Source organism: Trichechus manatus, unplaced genomic scaffold, assembly GCF_000243295.1.
Source record: "Trichechus manatus latirostris isolate Lorelei unplaced genomic scaffold, TriManLat1.0 scaffold00077, whole genome shotgun sequence".
Classification (NCBI taxonomy): Eukaryota; Metazoa; Chordata; class Mammalia; order Sirenia; family Trichechidae; genus Trichechus; species Trichechus manatus.
The window spans coordinates 9,292,330-9,316,585 of record NW_004444013.1 but is presented as its reverse complement, the minus strand read 5'-3'; the positions used below and the strand labels follow the sequence as shown (position 1 = coordinate 9,316,585).

Genomic DNA, 24,256 nt, shown 5'->3' with positions numbered 1-24,256 from the left:
GATTTGATCTCTCACCTCAGCATGGCCTTCCCTCACCACCTGACTTTAAATTTTAAATGGAACATTTAAATCGCAGTTCTTCCAACCCTGTACTCACTATCTCCCTTTTCCTGCTTTGTTTCTGCTTATCCTCATTTGACATAGTATGTATTTTACTTGTTTATCTCTCCTTCTACTAGAATGCATACTTCATGAGGTCATAGAATTTTGCCTGTTTTGTTTATTATTGTATTCCCAGCACCTGATACAGTACCAGGCAGATAGTGGGCACTGAGTAAACATTTGCTAAGTAAATGATTGAGTTCCTGCTACAGGCTAGTCATTGGGTAGTCAGTGGTGAGCCATCCCTGTCATGGAGTACAGACTAGCACAGGAGACACAGTACTTAGTTAGCATACGTAAATAATGTACATGATCTGAGAGAAAAGCTTGCAAGGAAAGGACCTTGGTCCTAAGAGTATAAAACAGGAAGCTGATGGGAAGGTGGGGGAGACTCTTCCTCGGACAAGTGTCAAAAGCTGGAATCTGAAAGGAAAGTTAAGTAGCTTCTGTAGTGTTGTGTTCCTAATTCCTGATATTTTTCTCTCTTTTTAAATGGATGGGTCTTTCTAGGGGTTGACCACTTGTGTTAATCTTTGATTTGCTCTATTATACTTTCGTTTCCTAGTTCACCAACTGTTGTCTTATATGTATTCATTTCTTCCGCTTTTGGAGGATTTAAAATGTTGTTATTTTTCTAACTTACTGAGATTGGTACTTAGATCAGTAATGCATGCATTTATAGTTTTAAATTCCCTCAAAACACAGTGTTAGCAGCATCTCACAAGTTTTGATAATATTTTTAGTAGGTATTTTTATAGACCATGTACATGATCAATTTAATTACTGATGTATTTGGATTTAAAACTAACATGATTTCTATTCCTCCCACCAGTTCTGTGTTCATTTTTCTTTCTTTTCTTGCCTGGTCTTGGATTACTCAAACATTTTTTATTCCATTTTTTTCCTATTATGTTATCTTATTAGTTATACATTTACTTACTATTCTTTTAGTGGCTACACTGGAGATTATACCATGTATCCTTGGCTTATTAAAATCTAATATAAATGAATAGCTTTATCACTTCTCAGGCAGTGCATAGGCCTTGGAATACTTACATTTCATTTACTCCTCCCCTATCTTTTGTGTCATAATTGTCATTTGTTTTAACTCTACATATTTGTTAACCCCACAAGACATTGATCTTGTTTTGTAGAGTCAGTATCATTCAGATCTCCCACTTATCTCTCCTTCCGATCTTCATTCCTTCCAGCTTGCTATACTTCTATCTGGGATTATATTTCTTTTGCCTGAAGAACTACTTTTAGTGTGGATCCGCTTGTGAACAGATTCTCTTTTATTTGCTTGGAAAAGTATTTCATTTTCAAGTGATATTTACACTGAGTATAGAATTGTAGGTTGGCAGTTCATCATCATCTGACTTCACTTCCTTCTGCTGATGTGTTAGCTGTCAGTCTTGTTACGGTTTAAGAATGCTTCTTACAAGCGAGGATGGGAGACTTTGTCTCACGTACTTTGGACATGTTATATGGAGGGATCAGTCCTGGAGAAGGACATCATGCTTGGTAAAGTAGAGGATCAGTGAAAAAGAAGAAGACCCTAAACAAGATGGATTTCTACAGTGACTGCAACGATGGGCTCAAACATGGCAATGATTGTGAGGATGGCGCAGGATTGGACGGTGTTTCTTTCTGTTGTGCATGGGGTCACTATGAGTTGGAACTGACTCAACGATTGTCTTAGGCTGGGCTCTCTAGAGAAGCAAAACCAGTGAAGCATCTATATATATACGTGTATGTAGAGAGATTTATATCAAGGAAATGGCTCACATGGTTGTAGAGACTGGAAAGTCCCAAGCCTATGGGTCAGGCTGGAGGCTTCTCCTGACTCACATAGCTGCAGGGGCTGGCGAACCCAAGATCGGCAGGTTAGAAAACAGGCCGCTGGCTCACAGACTGAGAGGCTGACGAATTCCAAGATTGTCAGGTAAGCTGGGCAGCCACTGGCTCCCAGACTCTGGAGGCTGATGAATCCCAAGATTGGCAGGTAAGCTGCTAGCTCAAGTCCCAAGAACCAGAGGTGAGATGAACAGGAACCAGCGGCAGGATCCAGAGCAAGCAAAAGCCCTCAAGCCTTGTAAGAAAGTCCATTTACATTGGATGCAGGCCACACCCCCAAGGAAAGTCCCTTTCAACTGATTGGCCTTTCATAGCAGATCCCATCATGAAGGTGATCATATTATATTACATCTCATCATGAAAGTGACTGCATCATTTTACAACTGCCCAACTACAGCATAACTGCCAAACCACTGAGAATCATGGCCCAGCCAAGTTGACACACAACCTTAACGATCACGGCAGCAACAAGAGTAATATGGCTCTTTCTCCCCTTATTTTGCTTCTTTTTAAAAAATCTAATTTTCTTGTGTTTTTAAGTTTTACTCAGATGTGCCTGCATGTGTTTTATCTTGGACAATTCCTGACCATTCTCTCTTCAGTTATTGCTTGTGTCCTGTTCTCTCTTGCTGTTTCTGGTGACAGCAAGGTGGCATGTTTGATCATGGCATGGGAATGAGTAACTGAATTGGAGTTGATGGTAATTGATGTGGTTGGGTTGTTCATCTTTGTGGATGTTGAAGTCTCTCAGAAAGATGGTAGGAGTTGAGTAGAAGAGAAGGATGGAGAATCCGGAGGTAAAGGTTTCCTTGGATGAACGGGTGTGAGGTTGTGACCATAAGTGTGGTCATAAGGCTGGTAGGTGGCAACAGCGAGAGTGGTCGGGGGGCAGGGGGACGTAAAACATTATATTGAAACACACCTCTAAGGAGCAGGGGGCTTTGCAAGAGGGATGAGGAACAATCCTGAAAGCAAAAATGGGAAGCAAGGAGGGTACTTTTCTTTCCTGGCACTGGCAGATGAGGGGTGTGAGACCAAATAGCATGTCCACTTCAGTGGGCTACAAGAGAATCCTTGTTGTCCAGAAAGAGCTAAGGTAAGGCAGAAAAGGTTTTTTTAAAAAGCCAAGAGAAGCATTTCAGAGGACATAGCTGAAGGGCTGGGGAGAGGAGAAGAATGAGAAATTAGATTTTAATGGAAAGTACAGAGCAGTGTGAGATTCATGTGATGATGATGAATGACTTAGTAAACTTGACCTTCTAGCAGTGACAGGTAATATTGGGTGAGGCCTACTGTATCTGTCCTGATAGTTTCTGAGATACACATGAGCAATCAGATTTTATGTCCTGGTGTGAATGCTTCCCTTCAGGTATGGGGGCACCTGAGATGGTAGCGTCCCAAAGCTGTAATGTATTGGTACTTATGAGCCTCCACCGCCCATCTATCAGTGTGTCTTTTTGTGGTGGTTTGCATGTTGCTGTGATGCTGGAGGCTATGCCAGCAGTATTTAAAATACTGGCAGGGTCACCTGTGGTGGACAGGTTTCAGCAGTTTCCAGACTAAGACAGACTAGGAAGAAAGACCTGGCCATCTACTTCTGAAAATTAGCCACTGAAAGTCATGGATCCCAACAGAATATTGCCTGATATGGTGCTGGAAGATGAGCCCCCTAGGGAAAAGGCACTCAAAATACACAGTGGCCAGAACAGTGGACTCAGTTGACCACTTATGTTAACATCTAACGTTGACAAAGCCACATTCAACCCTATAAATTTCACTCCACGTCCCCCCTGCCCTTTTCAGATGTAATTGATTTTCTAAATTAATTTTAAATTTACACACAGTGAAATTCACTATTTGGCTTACAGTTCTTTGAGTTTAGACAAATGCATACAGTTCTGTAGCCACCACTATCATCAACATCACAAGTTTCCCTTTGTATTCACCCCTCCCCCATCGCTCATCCTTCATCTATTCTCTGTCCCTATAGTTTGCCTTTTCAAGAGTGTCATATAAATTGAATTTTACAGTATCTGGCCTTTTGGGACTAGCTTCATTTAGTGATCATAATGTATCTGAGAGTTATCCATGTTGTTATATATATAAATATCCCATTCCTTTTAATTGATGGATGATATTCCATGGTATGTACCACTTTGTTTATCCCTTCACCAGTTGAAGGACAGTTGGGTTGTTTCCAGTTTTTGGCAATTCTAAATAAAGCCACTATAAACAATTACAAATAGATTTTTGTGTGAGCATAAGCTTTCCACTTCTCTTGGGTAAACAGGAGTGAGATTATTGGGTCCTATGGTAAGTACATGTTTAACTTCATAAGGAGTGGCCAATCTGTTTTCCATAGTGGCTCTACCATTTTGTATTACCACGAACAATGTCTGAAAGCTCCAGTTACTTCGCATCCTCACCACCACTTAGGTTTTTGTTGTTGTTGTTATGTTTATTTTCCACTCTAATAGGTGTGTAGTAGGGTCATCGGAGTTTTAATTTTATTTCCCTAATGACTAAAAATGATGAGTATCTTTTCATGTGCTTATGTGCTGTCTGTATGTATTTGGTGAAGTACTTGTTAAATCTTTGGCTTTTTGAAAAAAAATTGGGTTATCTGTTTGCTTACAGTTGAGTTTTTAGAGTTCTTTGTCTGATATGTAATTTGCAGTTATTTTCTTCCAGTCTTTGCCTGTCTTTTTATTTTATCAGTATTGTTCACAAAGTAAAAGGTTTTTTTTTTGTTTATTGTTATAGTTTAAATGAAGTTTACATTTCAAGTTAAATTTCAAAAATTTATACATACATTGTTATGAGACCCTAATTGCTCTCCCCATACTGTGACAGCACACTCCTCCCTTCCACCCCTGATTCCCCATGTCCATTCAGCCAGCTCCTAACCCTCTCTGCCTTCCCGTCTCACCTCCGGACAGAAGCTGCCCGTTTAGTCTCTTGTATCTACTTAAGCTAAGAGGCACACTCCTCACGAGTATCATTTTATGTCCCACAGTCCAGTCCAATCCCTGTCTGAAGAGTTGGCCTAGGAAATTGTTTTAGTTCTGGGCTGATAGAGAATGCAGGGGCCATGCTTTCCGGGGTTTCTTCAGTCTCAGTCAGACCATTAAGTCTGGTCTTCTTACTAGAATTTGAGTTCCGCCCCCCACCTTTCTCCTGCTCCATCAGGGACTCTGTTGTGTTCCCTGTCAGGGCGGCCATTGGTGGTAGCCGGGCACCATCTAGTTCTTCTGGTCTCAGGCTGATGGAGTCTTTGGTTTATGTGGCCCTTTCTGTCTCTTGGGCTACTACTTTCCTTGTGTCTTTGATGTTCTTCATTCTCCTTTACCCCAGGTGGTTGGGACCAATTGATGCTTATTAGATGGCTGCTTGCAAGCTTTTAAGACCCCAGACGCCACTCACCAAAGTAGGATGCAGAACATTTTCTATTTTTTTTTTTGTTTATTTTTTTAAATTATTTTTGTAGTTAAATGAAGTTTACATTTCTAGTTAGTCTCCCATACAAAATTTTATACATACATTGTTATGTGACCCTAATTGCTCACCCCATTCTGCGACAGCACACTCCTCCTTTCCGCTCCTAATTCCCCATGTCCATTCAACCAGCTCCTAACCCTCTCTGCCTTCCCATCTCACCTCTGGACAGAAGCTGCCCCTTTGGTCTCTTGTATCTACTTGACTAAGAGGCACACTCCTCACGAGTATCACTTTATGTCCTACAGTCCAGTCCAATCCCTGTCTGAAGAGTTGGCCTCGGAAATTGTTTTAGTTCTGGGCTGATAGAGAGTCCAGGGGCCATGCCTTCTGGGGTACCTCCAGTCTCAGTCAGACCATTAAGTCTGGTCTTCTTACTAGAATTTGAGTTCTGCACCCCATCTTTCTGCTGCTCCATCAGGGACTCTCTGTTGTGTTCCCTGTCAGGGTGGTCATTGGTGGTAGCCGGGCACCATCTAGTTCTTCTGGTCTCAGGCTGATGAAGTCTCTGGTTTATGTGGCCCATTCTGTCTCTAGAGCTAATACTTTCTTTGTGTCTTTGCTGTTCTTCATTCTCCTTTAATCCAGGTGGTTGGGACCAACTGATGCATCTTAGATGGCTGCTTGCAAGCTTTTAAGACCCCCAGACGCCACTCACCAAAGTAGGATGCAGAACATTTTCTTAATAAGCTGTGTTATGCCAGTTGACCTAGATGTCCCCTGAAAGCATGGTCCCCAGTTACCTACCCCTGCTACTCTGTCCCTCAAAGTGTTTGATTGTATTCAGGAAACTTCTTAGCTTTGGTTTAGTCTGGTTGTGTTGACTGCCCTTGTAGTGTGCGCTGTCCTTCCCTTCACCTAAGATAATTCTTATCTACTATCTAGTTAGTAAATAACCCTCACCCTCCCTCCCCACCCATGTAACCATCAGAGAATGTTTTCTTCTGTGTTTAAACCTTTTCTTGAGGTCTTATAATAGTGGTCTTATACAATATTTGTCCTTTTGTGACTGACTAAATTCACTCAGCATAATGCCCTCCAGATCCCTCCATGTTATAAGATGTTTCACAGCTTCATTGTTTTTCTTTATCGTTGCATAGTATTCCATTGTGTGGATATACCATAATTTGTTTATCCATTTGTCCGTTGATGAGCAAAGTAAAAGTTTGTTTTGATTAAGTCCAATTTAACAATTTTGTTTTATTATGGATTATGTTTAAGTTATGAGGTATGGATTGAGGTTCTTTTTTTTTTTTTTTTACATATGGATGTTCAGTTGTTCTAGCATCATTTTTTGGAAAAGATTGTCATTTCTCCTTTGAATTACCTTTGCACTTTTGTTGAAACATCAGTTGTGTCCATTTCTGAGCTCTGTGTTCTACTCTGTTGATCTCTGTGTTTCTTTTGCCAGTACCACACTGTCTTGATCACTATAGCTTTAAAATGTCTTGAAATTAGTGTGCATTCTCAACTTTATTCTTATTTTTCAAACTTTATGGCTTTTCTAGTTCCCGTGCTTTTCATATGAATTTTTCTCACTATTTATGAAAAATCCTACTGGTATTTGGATTGGAATTGCATTGAATGTAGAGATCAGTCTAGGGAGAATTAATGTCCTAACTATATTGAGTCTTCCAACTCATGAACACATTTTATCTCTCCATGTATGTAGGTTTTCTTTATCTCACCAATGTTTTATAATTTTCAGCATATAGGTACTACATATGTTTTCTTAGATTTGTACCTAAGTACTTTTGTTACTTGTGTGTGTGTGCGCTATTGTAAATGGTACTTAAAAATAATTTTTACTCATTTGTATGCCAACAAATTAGATAACCTAGGCGAAACTGATGAATTTCTAGAAACACACAAGGTACTTGAGTTTACTCAAGGAGAAGTAGAAAAGCTCAATATAGACTTATGACAACTGAAGAGATTGAATCAGTAATAAAAACCCTCCCAACAAAGAAAAGTCCGGGGCCAGGTGGGTTCACTGGTGAATTCTACCAAACATTTAAAGAAGAATTAACACCAATTCTTCTCAAACTCTTCCAGAAAGTAGAAGAGGCGAGCATTGCCCTGATACCAAAGCCAGATTAAGACACCACAAGAAAAGAAAACAACAGACCAGTATCCCTCATGAATATGTGCAGAAATCTCCAACAAAATACTAGCAAACTGAATCCAACAGCATATTAAAAGGAGTGTATACCATGTCCAGGTGGGATTTATCCCAGGAATGCGAGGGCCATTCAACTTAAAATCAATCAAGTAATACACCACATTAATAAAATGAAAGAAGAAAACCACATGATCATTTCAGTTGATGCAGAAAAGGCATTTGACAAATCCAGCATACTTTCATGATGACAACACTCAACAAACTAGAAATAGAAGGGAAAATTCCTCAACATGATAAAAACATTTATAAAAATCCACAGCTAACATCTTAATGAGGAAACTGAAAGCTTTCCCCCTAAGACCAGGAACAAGACAAGGATGCTTGCTTTTATCACTCGTATTCAACATTGTACTGAAAGTCCTAGCCAGAGCAATTAGGCAAGAGAAATAAATAAAAGGCATCCAAATCTGAAAGGGAGAAGTAAAGCTGTCTCTATTGACAGATGAATATGATCCTATGTTTGGAAAAATCCTAAAGAGTGTGCAAGATAGCTGTTAGAGCTAATAAATGAATTCAGCAAAGTTTCAGGGTACAATATCAACACACAAAAATCAGTTCTGTTTCTATACACCAGTGATGAACAAGCTGAAAAAGAAATTAAGAAAACAATTCCATTTACAGTAGAATCTAAAATAATAAAACACCTAGGGGTAAATTTAACCAGATATTAAGATATTAAAGAAGACCTAATAAACGGAAAGACGTTCTGTGTTCATTGGACTGGAACACTTAATATTGTTAAGATTGCAGTTCCTCCCAAATCTACAGATTCAAGGCAATCCCTACCAAAATTCCAACAGCCTTTTTTGCAGAAGTGGAAAAGCCAATCCTCAGATTCATGGAATTGAAAGGGCCCCAAATAGCCAAAACAATCATAAAAAAGAAAAACGATATAGAAGGACTCATACTTTCTGGTTTCAAAATGTACTATAAAGCTACAATAATCAAAACAATGTGGTACTATATAATGGATAAATATATAGACCAGTAGAATAGAGAGTCCAGAAATAAACCTATATATCTATGGGCAATTGATTTTCTTAAGGATTTCTGATTGCTGTCTCTCTGTGGATTCTTGCAGCCTGTTAAATTTGTCATTATGCTCTTCTCTAATCTTCTTAAGTTCCTCTATTGCTTAGTCTGTGTTTTGCATAATTTCCTTCCTGATCTCTTGAAGAGTTCTGTATATTAATCTTTTGTATTCTGCCTCCGGTAATTCCAAGAAATTCTCTTCCTCCAGAAAATTTCTTGATTCTTTATTTTGGGAGCTTGCTGAAGCCATCGTGGTCTGCCTCTTTATGTGATTTGGTATTCACTGTTGTCTCCGAGCCATCAGTAAGTTGTTATCTTTATTTATTTTATGTTTGCTTACTGTGACCTAGCTTCTTGTTTTGTTTTGATATGCCCAAATAGGCTGCTCATGTGAGCTAGCCCGATCACTGGCGCCCCTGAAGCCTCAACATCCTGTCGCCAGGTAGCCAGACCTGCCACTAAGTATGTGAGCCTAGGAGTCTGCCCACTCCTCCTGTATGGATTCAGCTCAAATGTCCAGGTAGTCAGCCACCAAGTGTGTGGTGCAAGCTCTTACCTACAGTCCTAGACAGGCATGGGTGATTGGTGTAGGCATAGGCATCTGGCTGCAGCAGGGGTCGGTCACACACTGAGCAAGGCAGGGGGCTGACAGCCACCCCCAAGTGTCTGGGAGGAAAACGTGTTCCTGTTCCCTAGAGTATGTAGGTGGGTGGGTTTTGCAGCTGGACTATGAGCACTCAGTGCTGTTGGTTGTAAGGAGTGGAGGGCACCACTTATTCTTAGGTCCCGTCACAGGTGGCTAGGTGGTGTGGGTGGAGCCACTAGTCTTCAGGCCCCTGATGTGGGTAGGTGAAGACCCTGCTTAATGGGCAGAGCAGTGTCAAGTGTCATGAACCTGCCACTTCACAGCTGAAACAGTTCAAGTTAGACTTCAGGTATATACTCTGTTGTACTGTGTGTATTGAGGGCCTACGCTGTTGAAATGGGGCCACACAAGTCTAGGCAGGGGGAAAGGCACTCAAAGTCCATGGACCCCTTATGCCTGTGCCTAAGCAAAGGAGCTGTGCCTACCCTGAGTTCCTGGCTTAGGGGAGCTGGCAGAGTATTTCTTCCCATTTCTTAATTCATTTTTCAAGGCCGAGAGAATGGCTCAGGGCACGTGACGGGTGCTACTTCTGGCCCAGAGGACTCAGCAATCGCTGAAGCCGTCCCGGACCTAGTGCAGAGCAGGGAGGTAAATGGGAGAGAGGTTTTTCCCTAAGGAGGGTGTCTTTGATCCATGTGGTAGGCCAGACGCAAGTACTTATCTTTCACCGAGCTGCTTCTCACTGGTTCTGGATGGCTGAGTAGACTCTCTGCCGCTGGGTCTCTCCCGATGTGGAAAAATGCCTCCAGAGCGCCGCTGCTTGGCTCACCGCACACCACAAGCTGATCGGGCCTGAAGGGCTTTGGCTCCTGCTGGGTCAGGTCTGGCAACTCCTAGCTGCTTCTGAACCGTCTGTTCCTCCCCTGCCACTCAGTCCGATGCCTCAACTTTGCCTTTGATGTTCAGGGCTCCTAGATTGTCATATATAATCGATTCACTTGTTTTTTCGGTTCTTTGTTGTAAGAGGAAACACCGGAAGCATCTGACTACTCTGCCATCTTGGCCCCGCCTTCTGGGCAATTGATTTTCAACAAGGTTGCCAAGTTTATTCTGTGAGAAAGAGTAATCTCTTCAACAAATTGTGCTGGAACAGCTGGATCTGCACATGCAAAAGAATGAAGCTGGGCTCATACCTTACACCATATATGAAAGTTAACTCAAAGTGGATCAAAGACTTAAATGTAAGACCTAAAATTATAAAATTCTTAGAAGAAAACATAGGGGTAAAGCTTCAAGGCCTTGTTTTTAACTGTGGGTTCTTAGATATGACACCAAAAGCACACATAGCAAAAGACAAAGTAGATAAATTGGACTTCATCTAAATAAACACCTCTGTGCATCAAAGGATTTTATCAACAAAGTGAAGAGACAGCCTGTAGAATGGGAGAAAATATTTGGGAAGCATATGTATGATAATAGTTTAATATTCAGAATATATGAAGAATTCCTAAAATGCAAGCAGACACTTGTACACCAGTGTTCATTGTAGCACTATTCACAGTAGCCAAAAGGTAGAAATAACCGAAATGCCCATCAACAGATAAATGGGTATTACATACATACAGTGGAGTATTACTTGGCCGTAAAGAGAAATGAAGTTCTGATACATGATACATGGATGAACCTTGAAAACATTATGCTGAGTGAAAGGACAAATATTGTATGATCCTCCTTATATGAAATAACTAGAGTAGGCAAATGCATAAAAACATGAGTTTATTAGTGGTTGTAAGGGGATAGGGATGGGGAATTAGGAGTTTTTATAGCATGTATCAGAACTTCATTTCTCTTTACGACTGAATAAACAGTCCAGTGTATGGATATAGCACATTTTGTTTATTCATTCATCTGTTGATGGGCGTCTACCTTTGGCTTTTGTGAATAGTGCTGCTATAAACGTGTGTACAAATACTTGTTTGAATGTTTGCTTTCAGTTCTTTTGGGTACATACTACCAGTGGAATTGCTGGGTCATGATAATTCTACGTTTAACCTTTTGAGGAACCGCCAAACTGCTTTCCACAGCAGCTGCACCATTTTACATTCCCACCAGCAGTGTGTGAGGGTTCCATTCCTCCACATCCTTGCCAACACTTGTTATTTTCGTTTTTTTTTTTTTTTACTATATGTATCAAATCTTTTAAAAATATGATTTGTTTTAATGCAGATTATTTTAAAAATTTTTCCCTACATTATTCTACTCCAGTTAAAAAAATATTTAAACTATTACGTGTTTATAGGGGGAAATTAATGGAAAGGCAGTGGTTTTTAAACTTTTTGATCTCAGGACCCTTTTACAGTTTTAATAATTATGGAGGACCCCAAAAGTTTTTATTTATGTGTGTTATATCTTCTGGTATTTATTGCATTAGAAATTAAAAACTGAGAAATTATTTAAATATTCCTTTATTTTAAAATGGTAGAGAAAAAACAAAATAACAATAATAATACCATTTTAACATAAAATATTTTTATAAAACATAACCTTCCCCAGAATAAAAAAAAAAAAAAAGTGTCATTGTTTCTCTTATTTCTTTAATGCCTGCCTTAGTTAGAAGATTGCTGGAGCCTCTTAATTCAATCTGTTGCAGTAGCACACACCAAGCATGTCGCCTCTGGAGAACTCCCCAGTACACTTATGAGAGAATAAGAGGGAATGAGGCAGATAATGTCTTAGTTTGATCGTGAAAATAATTTTGACCTTATAGACCTCCAAAAGGCTCTAGAAGCCCAGAGTTGGAGAGTCGACAGTTTAAAGATTTGTGTCTGGCAAAATTAGGAGTGTTCAGAAAGCTTTCAGCAGTTTCTCCGTACCTCACAGAAGTGGTGTTGGTTGTTTATACCCCAAAAGAGAATACTAATGGAAGTTATTATTATCTAGGTCAAAGATAAACATTTTTAGAATCAAAGATGAAACAGAAGGAATCATTCTCTTTTGTACAGTCACTTTATTGATATTACTATACTGAAGCAAAATGAATATCTGTGTGTCTAGTATTCTAAGCAAACAAATTTCTTTCTGCTCAATTGGTTGATACCCCACCTTGTTCCATAAATTATTTGGGGTAGCTCTGGAGATAAGTAAAACACTTTGCCCTCGAGTCAGTTCTGACTCATAGCAACCCTATAGGACAGAGTAGAACTGCCCCATAGCGTTTCCTAGGCTGTAATCTTTATGGAAGCAGACTGCCACATCTTTCTCTTGTGGAGCAGCTGGTGGGTTCGAACCACCTACTTTTTGGTTAGCAGCCAAGTGCTTAACCACTGCACCACTAGGGCTCCTTCTAGAGATAAGTAGTATAACAGAATTTTGAAAAAAAATGAGGCAAGGAATAAAACGTAAGAAAAGTAAGATAAAGCCAGGAGTAGAGTTAGCATTGTTGGTTCAGTGATAGAATTCATGCCTTCCATGTGGGAGAACCGGGTTCAGTTCCCAGCCAGTGCACCACATGTGCAGCGTCTGCCTGTCTGTCAGTGGAGGCTTGCGTTTTGCTGTGATGCTGAAAAGAGTAGGAAGAAAAGCCTGGTGATCTGCTTCTGAAAATCAGCCATTGAAAACCCTGGGGATCACAACACTTTGATCTGCAACCGATTATGGGGATGGCGCAGGACCCGGCAGCATTTCTTTCCGTTGTGCATGGGGTCACCATGAGTTGGGGGCAGACTCGACAGCAGTTAACAACAATAACAGAGTTAGTACATAAAATGCATTTTGTATCATCCTGTATAGTTTTTAGAAGTGGAGGAACACAACACTGCTTACAAAAGTTCCAACTTGAAAAACAGGAGTCCCAAAGGCTTTTTATTTATGCCACCCCTAGTAATTTTAGAGTATAATGTTTTTATGAAAATCTGTTTTTACTCAGCTTCCCAAGGAAAATAATATATAATTCCAGTCTACTTTACTTGTGAGTTGGCTTGTTAACAGTTACTACATGTCAAATTAACGTTATTAATTGTATTTATCAGGGAGATAAATTGTTATTCTGATTGACTAAAATTGCTGGAATGGTAATTACATTTTCTAACGTACTGTGACATGAGACAAAGAGTATAGCCGTGGGATCCAGGAGACCAGAGATCCAGCTTTGGTTCCGTGCTGGATCAAGCTTGGCCAGCCACATGCTTCTCACATTGGGCAGAGAGGGGAGTGATGGATGGATTAGAAGGGACTCAGTGGAACTTAACTGGGGAGATGGAAGCGTCTACATGGTGATTGGGGTGTGGATTACTTGGGTGTCCATTTGTTAAAATTACATAGTTAAGATTTGTGCATTGTTGTTGTTAGGTGCCATCCAACTGGTTCCAACTCATAGCAGCCGCATGCACAACAGAACCAAACACTGCCAGGTCCTGCACCATCCTCACAATCATTGCTATGTTGGGGCCCATTGTTGGAGGCAGTGTGTCAGTCCATCTCGTTGAGAGTCTTCCTCTTTTTCGCTGACCTTCTACTTTACCAAGCATGATGTCCTTCTCGAGGGACTGGTTCCTCCTGATAATATGTCCAAAGTATGTGAGCATTCTGACTGTATTTCTTCAAACACAGATTTGTTCATTCTTCTGGCAGTCCATAGTATATTCAGTATTCTTCGCCAACACCATAATTCAATGCATCGGTTCTCCTTCGGGCTCCCTGTCAATGTACTGCTGCAACCGTTTTTGAATTCTCTTCAGCATAATTTTACTTGCATGTGATATTAATGATATTGTTCAATAATTTCCACATTCTTTTGGATCACCTTTCTTTGGCATGAAATATGGATCTCTTCCAGTCAGTTGGCCAGGTAGCTGTCTTCCAAATTTCTTGGCATAGACAAGTGAGCACTTCCAGCGTTGCATACATTTGTTGAAACATTTCAGTTGATATTCTGTCAATGCCTGGAGCCTTGTTTTTCACCAGTGCCTTCAGTGCAGCTTGGACTTCTTCCTTCAGTAGCATCGGTTCTTGATCATATTGTACCTCCAGAAATGGTTGAACTGTTTACCAGTTCTTTTTGGTACAGTGACTGTGTATTTCTTCCATCTTGTTTTGATGCTTCCTATGTCATTCAGTTTTTTGCCTGTGGAATTCTTCAGTATTGCAACTCAAGGCTTGAATTTTTTCTTCAGCCTTCAGCTTGAGAAATGCCGAGTGTGTTCTTCCCTTTTGGTTGTCTAACTCCAGGTCTTTGCACATTTCGTTATAATATTTTACTTTTATAGTCTTCTGTTCAGCTCTTTTACTTCATCATTTCTTCCTTTGCTTTAGCTACGTACTCTACGTTCAAGAGCAAGTTTCAGAGTCTCTTCTGACATCCATTTTGGTCTTTTCTTTCTTTCCTGTCTTTTTAGTGGTGTTTTGCTTCTTCATGTGTGATGTCCTTTATGTCATCCCACAACTCGTCTGGTCTCGGTCATTAGTGTTCAGTGTGTCAAATCTGTTCTTGACATGGTCTCTAAATTCAGGTGGGATATACTCAAAGTCGTACTTTGGCTCTCATGGACTTGCCTTAATTTTCTTCAGCTTCAGCTTGAACTTGCATATGAGCAATTGATGGTCTGTTCCACAGTCGGTCCCTGGCCTTGTTCTGACTGATGATATCAAGCTTCTCCATCATCTCTTTCCACAGATGTAGTCGATTTGATTCCTGTGTATTCCGTCTGGTGAGGTCCACGTATATAGTCATGGTTTATGTTGTTGAAAAAAGGTATTTGCAATGAAGTCATTGGTTTTGCAAAATTCTATCATGCGATCTCCAGTGTCATTTCTGTCACCAAGGGCATATTTTCCAACTACCAGTACTTCTTTGTTGCCAACTTTCACATTCCAATGACCAGTAATTATCAGTGCATCTTGACTGCATGTTTGATCAGTTTCTGATTGCAGAAATTGGTAAAAATCTTCAATTTCTTCATCTTTGGCCTTAATGGTTTGTGCGAAAATTTGACTAATAGTCGTATTAACTTCCTTGTAGGTATATAGATATTATCCTATCACTGACAGAGTTGTACTTCAAGATTGATCTTGAAATGTTCTTTTTGACGATGAATGCAATGCCATTTCTCTTCAGTTTGTCATTGCTGGCATAGTAGACCATATAATTGCCTGATTCATAATGTCCAATACCAGTCCATTTTATTTCACTAATGCCTAGGATATTAATCTTTATGCGTTCCATTTCATTTTTGACGACTTCCAATCTTCCTTGATTCATACTTCATACATTCTGTGTTCTGATTACTAATGGATGTTTGCAGCTGTTTCTTCTCATTTTGAGTCGTGCCACATCAGCAAATGAAGGCCGGAAAGCTTGATTCCATCCATGGCATTAAGGTCAACTCTACTTTGAGAAGGCAGCTCTTCCCCGGTCGTATTTTGAGTGCCTTCCAATCTGAGGGGTTCATCTTCTGACACTATATCAGATTATGTTCCACTGCTATTCATAAGGTTTTCACCGGCCAATATTTTCAGAAGTAGACGGCCATGTCCTTCCTAGTCTGTCTTAGTCTGGAGGCTCCTCTGAAACCTGTCTGCTGTGGGTGACCCTGCTGGTATTTGAAATACCGGTGGCATAGTTTCCAGCATCACAGCAACACGCAAACCACCACAGTACAGCAACTGACAGATGAGTGGTGGATTTGTGCATTAAATGTATGTAAATTTTACCTTTAAAAAAAAATCTGAAAATAATACAATCAAGTGGTGAGTGGGTAGAGGTGGGGATGAAATGAGAGTGGCACAGTTATCGCAGCTGGGTGATGGTACCCTGGGTGTTTATTACACTGCTCTTTGTGTTTGAAGTTTCCCATAATAAAAAAGTTTTTAAGTAATATTCTGGTTTATCATAAAATTCAAAAGATAGTACTTAGAATTGCTAAATCAAGAAATCACAATGTAAGCATATTATTTCGGGAATAGCAGCAATAAGAGGGGAAAGCGATTTAAAGACATGAAAGTGGTTGCCTTTGGACATCACAGGTGAACTGCCCCTGGGGAGGGCTGGAGTAGGCAACATTCTTTTTTTGTTTTATAAAGCTTTTAAGCCTTATTTTTAAGCCTATGCACGTATTACTTTGATAAAATAATGTATTCGTTGCTTGGGTTACTGCATTGTTTTCACGGAAAATTTCTACTTGATCCTATATGAATAATTAGGCATCGACCAGTACTTTGAATTTATAAAAATTCTGTTTACCCATAATAATTTTGGCAGTATGCCCAATTATTTCAGAAGGCAGTGATTTAAATTTGAATTCCTACTTTGGATGAGTAGGGCTAAGAAGTTGGATTTCTCCCTGTCTCCACTGTTGCCCCTGCAGTTTGTGCTTTACACGGTAACCAAGAGTGATCATAAATAAGCTTGTATCACTTTCCTGTTTTAAAGGCACCGAATACCTCCCCGTTGCAATTAGAATAAAGTTCATACTCTTTATCATGGCCTGCAAACAAGGCCGTAAATAATTTAAATGATTGGACTAGTGCCTGATTCTCCTGTCTCCCTCCTTTGAGCACTGTGTGTCAGTCATAATGGCCTTCTTTTGCACACTCATAGCTCCTTCTGCCTCAGGGCCTTTGCACTTGCCATTCTTTTTTTCTTCTTTTGGTGGCAGTATATACAACCAAATATACATCTGTTCATAATTTCTACATGTACAGTTCAGTGACATTGGTTACATACTTCACATTGTGTCACCATTCTCACTGTCTCTACCCATATTGTTTCATTACCATTATTTAGACTCTCCGCCCCTTAAAGTTTTCATCTGTGCTTTAGATTAACTTGTCAGTTTGAACTCATATAGATACTTTTTTATAAACATGCAATGCTCAAGGTAAACATTCAGGGTTCTCTCCAGTCTCAGTGGATCTAGTAAGTCTGGTTTCCATATGAATTTGAAGTTTTGTTCCCTGATTTTCCTCCTTTTGATCAAGATCCATCTGCTGAGTCCTTGATTTCAAACGTTCAGTAATAGTAGCCGGGTCCATCTTTTACTTCTGGTCTCATGGCAATGGAGGTAGTGGTTCATGGAGGCAATGAAACCTGCTGGCCATTTCCTTCTCTGGTTCCTGGGTCTCCTTCTTCCTGTGCTATTCCGGGTGAATAGAGATCAGTTGTTGTATCTTGGGTGGCTGCTTGCAACTTTTTAAGACCCCAGGTGCTCCTCACTGAACTAGGAGATAGAACAGAAACTAAAAACAACTTTAGACCAATTGACCAGATAGACCCATGAAGCCATGACCCTAAACCTTTGAATCAAGAAAACTAATCCCAGGAAGTGTTAGTTGTACCTAAGTAGCATCAACAGGCACAGCCTTTTTTTTTTACTACTGTTGTAGTTGTAAAATTATATAAAATATTTTATTTTCCATTTCACCCTTTTTTTTTCTGGTGTTCAGCTCAGAGTGTTAAGATCATAAAATATTTGTCCATTTGTGACTGACTTATTTCGCTCAGCGTAGTGTCTTCAGGGTTTATCCATGTTGTAGCATATATCAGGACTTCATTTTTCTTTAAGGCTGAGTAGCAGTCCACTGTATGTATGTACCACATTTTTGTATTCATTCATCTGTTGATGGGCACTTGGGTTGTTCCAGCCTTATTGCTATTGTGTATAATGCTGCAGTGAATATGAGTGTACATTTGTCTGTCCGTGTCATTACTTTTAGGTCCCTAGGGAGTGGGATTGCTGGGTCATATGATAGATCTATTTCTAATTTTGGGGGGAATCGTCATACTGTTTTCCACAACAGTTGTAGCATCTTACATTCCCAACAGCAATTGATAAGGGTTCCAATCTCCCCACATCCTTGCCAACATTTGTTTTTTTTGATCTTTACCATTTTAGTAGGGGTGAGGTGGTATCTCATTGTAGTTTTGATTTGCATCTCTAATGGCTAATGACGATGAGCATCTTTTCATGTGTTTGTTGGCTGCTTGAATACCCTCATTGGTGAAGTGTGTTGTACTTGTCATTCTTTATGAAACTGGCTGCTTCTCATCACTCAGGGCTTGATTCACAATTTAATTCCTGAGAAAGGCCTTCATTGCCATCTCTTAGAGTAGCTCCCTCGCACCTTCTCCATCTAGAGCAGTGGTTCTCAGCATGAGATCTTCAGACCAGCATCATCGACATTGTCTGGAGGGTTGTTTTTTGGAAATGCAGAATCTTAGGCCCTACTGAACAAATTCTGATTTTAACAAGATCCCACTTTATATTTTCAGCAGCACTGATCTAGAGTACACCCGAAAAAAAAAAACCCTTGCGGTTGAGTTGATTCCGATTCATAGCGACCCTATAAGACAGTGAAACTGCCCCATAAGGTTTCCAAGGAGCAGGTGGTGGATTCAGACTGCCAGCCTTTTTGGTTATCAGCCTGAGCTCTTAACCACTGCGCCACCAGGGCTCTAGAGTACAACCAGTGCCCCCTATTTCCCTGGGTATTGTCTCAGTAGCTTGTCACTTTCTGAAGGTAACTTAGTCTCCTGTGTGCATGTTTACTGCTTCTCTCCCCTAAATAGAATATAAGCTCCTTAAGGGCAGCAGCCTGTTTGGCCTGCTCACTCCGGGATCCCCAGCACCTAACCAACCCAGTGTCTGCACCCAGTGGATGCTCAGTAACTGTTTGATGAGTAAAAGAATGAATGAATATCATGGAAATTAGTTTGTGTTCCTTGAAATGTGTAACTGTGCGATAAAAATCTTCATTGCTCTCACTTGCTTATAAAATTTGGCTTGTTTTTGTCTCCCAACATCATTATAAAGGGAGTTCACCACATATTTTGGATATTGAGTACTGTTAAGCTGGTGTGACTAATAAAGAATCAGTTGCTGATCCTTGTTTTCAGGCAGTTTGCCCTCAGAACTCAAGTTAAGGTTTTATTAGAGTGCTTCCCTAATGGCTTCCCGGGACTGCTTGTTTTCTTTTTGGTATTTAAAAAGCACCCTTATTCAGAGTTAAAATTGTCTTCAAAGTGTTTTTTCCAAGTAAATGTTAATTTGACATTTGTATAAAGTGTTATTAAATCAGAATTTAATAATCCTTTTTTAAAAAGTAAGAAAATAAGATTCTAAAAATGGTAGATGCAAAATTTGAAGTTAAACTGCAAATAAAAATTCATGAGGCATATAATATGCCAATTTTTTTACTTTTAAGATATGCTTCTAAGAGAGGCTTACAATTTCTGATATGTTGTTTTTTGGTGCCGTCGAGTTGGTTCCAACTCATAGCAAGCCCATGTACAACAGAACGCAACACTGCCCGGTCCTGGCCATCCTCACAGCCGTTGCTGTGTTTGAGCCCATTGTTGCAGCCACTGTCAGTCCATCTCGTCAAGGGTCTTCCTCTTTTTCGCAGACTCCCTACCTTACCAAGCATGATGTCCTTCTCCAGGAACTGGTTCCTCCTGATCTAGTCCTGCCTTTAAAAGACATGTTTCTGATGCATACTCTGATGAGATTTGTCAGGAAGCAACTTTTCAGTCGCCATACTTTGGATGAAGAAGTAGGATAGCTTAAATTTATAGCTTTTAACTTGGGATGATTTATCCCCCCAGGACACATTTTTGGCTATGTCTGAAGACATTTTTGGCTGTCACAACTGGGGTTAGGGGGTTGCTACTGGCATCTAGTAAGTAGAGACCAGGGAACTGCCAAATGCTCTATAGTGTACCAAACAGGCCCCTACCACAAAGAATTACCCAGCCCAAAATGTCCTTGGTGTCACTGCTGAGAAACTGGCATAAATTGATAAGCCTTCCTCTGCAAACTCTGACGCCATCAGGAAAAGAATCCTTTGTCCTCCTTTCGGAAAATAGAAATATATAGGAGTTGGCAATTTATACATTCACATGGATATATTGGCAGTTAGATATGCTAGATATGTTAATTTTAAGTCATTATTTTCAATCAAATCTAATGGCCTGCCTCCTTGTTTAGGGTAAATCACTCTTTAAATAAAGAATGTTTACAAAATTTGGCAACTTAGTTGATTGTAAAATTGGCTAAAATTTTCTGATAATTTTACATTTTTTAAAATAGGGAAACTCAAATATAGGATTACTGGTTTTCCTTATTTTCCAGATGGGGTCGAGGATTTGGTCTTTTGGGTTCCATTTTTGGAAAGGATGGTGTATTAAACCAGCCAAACAGTGTCTTTGGACTTATATTTTATATACTACAATTATTACTTGGTAAGTATTTATATAGCATTATAAAAATACATTTGTTATATTCTATTTAGTGCTTTGTGTCTTTGCCCTGAAGTGTGTCTTTATATTACATAAAAGCATATGTTAACGATAGAACTACTAGTTTGTAGCACATTTTTGTGTTGTGAAAATTTGATTCATTCAGATTTTGATGGTGATAATGCTGAACTCAGTATCTGTTGGTATTTAATCAGGGATAGTAGCATTCCAAGTGTCCAGAAAAACCAGTCCCATTCAGGGAAATTATGACTCCAAACAAGGCTTCCTGCCAAAACTTTTCTCATTAGTTTATAGACTCTGTAGCTATTTTAAAATACTGTGTATTGAGAGGAAACCCTGGTGGTGTAGTGGTTAAGAGCTACAGCTGCTAACCGAAAGGTGGGCAGTTCAAATCCACCAGGCACTCCTGGGAAACCCTATGGGGCAGTTCTACTCTGTCCTAGAGGGTCGCTATGAGTCGGAATCGACTCGACAGCAATGGTTTTTTGTTTTTTTTTTTAATGTATTGAGAAAACATTAAACGTGAATGTTATTGATAATTCGATCACCTTTACATGGCTGCTGTTTCTGTTCTCTTCTGCTTGCTTTGGTTTCAGTAGAGTCTTCATGTGTCTCTTCTCTTAGGTATTTTGTTATTGTTGACATCTAGGTTTCAAATTTTTTATGTTCTAAATAATGCTGCGATGGACAAGTTTGGTCAAAGTCCACCACCCTCTTTGGAATTATTTCCACAAAATAAATTTTTAGGCATGGGGTTATGAGTCAAAAGACCTTGATATTTTTTGTGGATCTTAATAGGTATTGCCAAATTGCTTTTTCCCCACTTGCCTCATTTTCTGGAATCCTCACCAATGTTCATTTTCTTAAAAGCTTTCTGATTTAATAGTTCATATTAGTAGCTCATTATCTTAATTTTACTATATTTTCATTTCCTTTTATTGCCAGTTTAATTATTGGGGTCCTGGTAATAGTCCATTTTCATGTTTGCTACAGACATTTTACCTGTTCTGTTTGTTATCTTTTTTTATGTCAGTTTTGTGATTTTTGTATAGAAGTTTTATACTTTTAGAGTTCAATCCATCCATTTTTGCCTTTGCATCTCAGTCGTTATTATTTTATTCCATTGTCTGCCAGTTCTTCCATCTACCGGAAGGTGATTTGTTATGAGACAAATTGTGAATCTGCATTTTTCTCAGTAGTCCTGTAGTTTGCCCAGTCCCATGTCTATATATTTATCCTGCAGAAATAGAGATGTCTGCGCAAGGATATTCATAGCAGTACAGTTAAAATAGCAAAAAATTGCAAGTAGCTTAGCAATAGGTAATGGTTGAATAAAGTGAGGTATACACATACTAAAAAATACAAAGTAGCCATTAAAAGGGAAGTGTAGGTCTATCAGGACATTGTTTAGTGAAATAAATAAATTGTGACATAATAATAGGTACAGGATATGTTCATATATGTGCATATAAATGCATAGAAAAGGGTCCAGTTGTTACCTTGTGGGGGGAGATTTTCCACTTTTTATTCCATATATTTCTGATTTGTCTGGATTTCTAAAGAAGAATATAAAGCCCAAATATAAGGCGGTCGTTCATTTTCCCTATTGACAGAGCCTAAAAAAGCTTTTGAATATATGAATTTTTGGAGATAGTGAAGTGGAAGAGTCAGATAGTTAAATTCCTATTTATAATAGTTTAATTTTTAATTAATTATACACGCATGTTTTAAGTCACGTGTCATGTGTATTTTTTCCAGTCACAGTTTATGAAGTTTTTTTTCCCCCCCGACTCTTCACAAGCATTTTTAATGTCAGTGTCTTTATCATTGGAGGTCCATGTGAACTCATCTGACACATTTTCCAGGGCACATCATCTTCACTCCCTTCTAAGTTTGATACAGCATTTTTAAATTTAATATTTCCATTGACATGCTTCAAAAGTAAAAAAAAGTCCAAAAATCAGTGAAAAATCTCCATCCTACCCTTTACCCCTCTGCCCAGTTTTCACTGTCCCTCATCCCCGGCAGGTAGTTTTTTTCTTTTTTTGGTTTTTCTAGAGTTTTGTTTTTTTGTTATTTGTTTTTTTAATGCACGTACAAGAAAATACAACTATATAATCTTCATTTTCCCCCTTTTAATACAAAAGACAGATACTCTAGAAGACATTCTATAGCTTGCTTTTTGTTTGTTTATACCCGCTCTTGGTGATCATTCCATATCAGGACATTGTCTTCATTCTTTTTTACAGCTGCAGAATATTCCATTGCATGACTGGACTGCCGTTTTTATTTAGAGTTACAGCACATTTTAAATTCCATTGGAATGTTGTTCCAACCCACAAGTACCCAGTTACATTAGGACAGGTTTAATACTACTGTATTTGGCTAATAGCCAGTATTAAGTGCCAGGTAGTATTTTAGTGTTTTATACCTATTACCTCATTTAATCCTCACAGTAGTCTCTGGAGATAGGTATGATTATTTATTCCAGTTTTACAGTTGAGGAAAGAGGCAGAGAGAAATTACTTTGTTCGTGTGCTTTTGAAACTAGCTTTGTTAGATAGAATTGAAGTGACAGCATTAACTTTTGAAGTTGTAGATGTTTAGCATAGGACAGGAGTCAGCAAATTTTTTCTGTAAGGGCCAGATAGAAAAGAGTTTAGGCTTGGTGAGCTGTGGCAACTACTGACCTCTGCCACTGTAGTGTGAAAGCAGCTACAGACAATATATAAACCAATGAACGTGGCTGCATTCTAATCAAACTTTATTTATAAAAGCAGGTGGTTGGCTAGATTTGCACATCCCTAGCATAAGTAATTCAGCAGGCACCATGGATTTCAGCTCCTTTATTAGCCTTTTTAAACCTACTACCACCTGATCTTATTTTTTTCTTGTTCCTCTTATCCTTATTCCATTAGCTGTTGGGTAGAGGTAGTTTAAAAGCTCTGCCTTCTCCTTTAGTCTTGAAAATAAATGCACATGTTCTCAATACTGTTGGCGACAGGAATTTACAAAATGATACATGTGAAGATGTCTGAGAAAGTCAAGAGTTCTGGCAGGTTTTTGTCGAAAGCCCTGGCTTAACGTGCACAACTGCATTTTTTTCCTAAATCTAGTTTGACTCCCATCTGGCCAAATGTGGTTTGCCTTATCCACTCTTTCTGAAACATTTATCACGACTTTTTTTTTTAAACTTCAACACTATGTTGGTGTAATTATCTACCATCATGGATTTTTGAGGAGCCCAGGTAGTGCAATGATTAAGTGCTTGGCTGCTAACCAAAAGGTTGGTGGTTTGAACCCACCCAGTGGCTCCACAGGAGGAAGACTTGGTGATCTGCTCCTGTAAAGATTACAGCCTAGAAAACCCTATGGGGCAGTTCTACTCTGTCACGTGGGTCGCTATGAGTCAGAATCGGCCGCACATAATAAAAACATGGATTTTTGAGAAATTTGATCAAAACATGGAAAAGCAAAATTTACTGTCCACGGATGGGGACCCTGTGGTGAAAAGGCCGGGATGGGGGTGAGGGGGTCTTACCAAATGTCTCTAGCTTGGAAGAGATGGTTGTGGTCCTCAAGTTCCTTTTTTCCTTAGAGTTGGGGCTGTCAATTTTACAAATCGGCTTCATTGCATAATGTGATTACAAGATGGCATGTTTTCTTTGCATGTATATCCTTAACTAATGCTAGTTATGAAATAAATAATACTAGTTCATCAGGTATATTGATAGAGCCAAAAATTGTAGCT

At 39.4% G+C, this 24,256-nt stretch overlaps 1 protein-coding gene across 1 annotated transcript in view; it reads left to right on the top strand.

Moving 5' to 3' along the window:
- The window catches only part of VKORC1L1 (vitamin K epoxide reductase complex subunit 1 like 1), a 66,205-nt gene that overhangs the window by 36,904 nt on the left and 5,045 nt on the right, over positions 1–24,256 (top strand). The window contains exon 2 of the mRNA XM_004380786.3: positions 20,378–20,487. Within this exon, the coding sequence (XP_004380843.1) occupies positions 20,378–20,487 (110 nt within the window). The remainder of the gene's footprint in view (positions 1–20,377; positions 20,488–24,256) is intronic.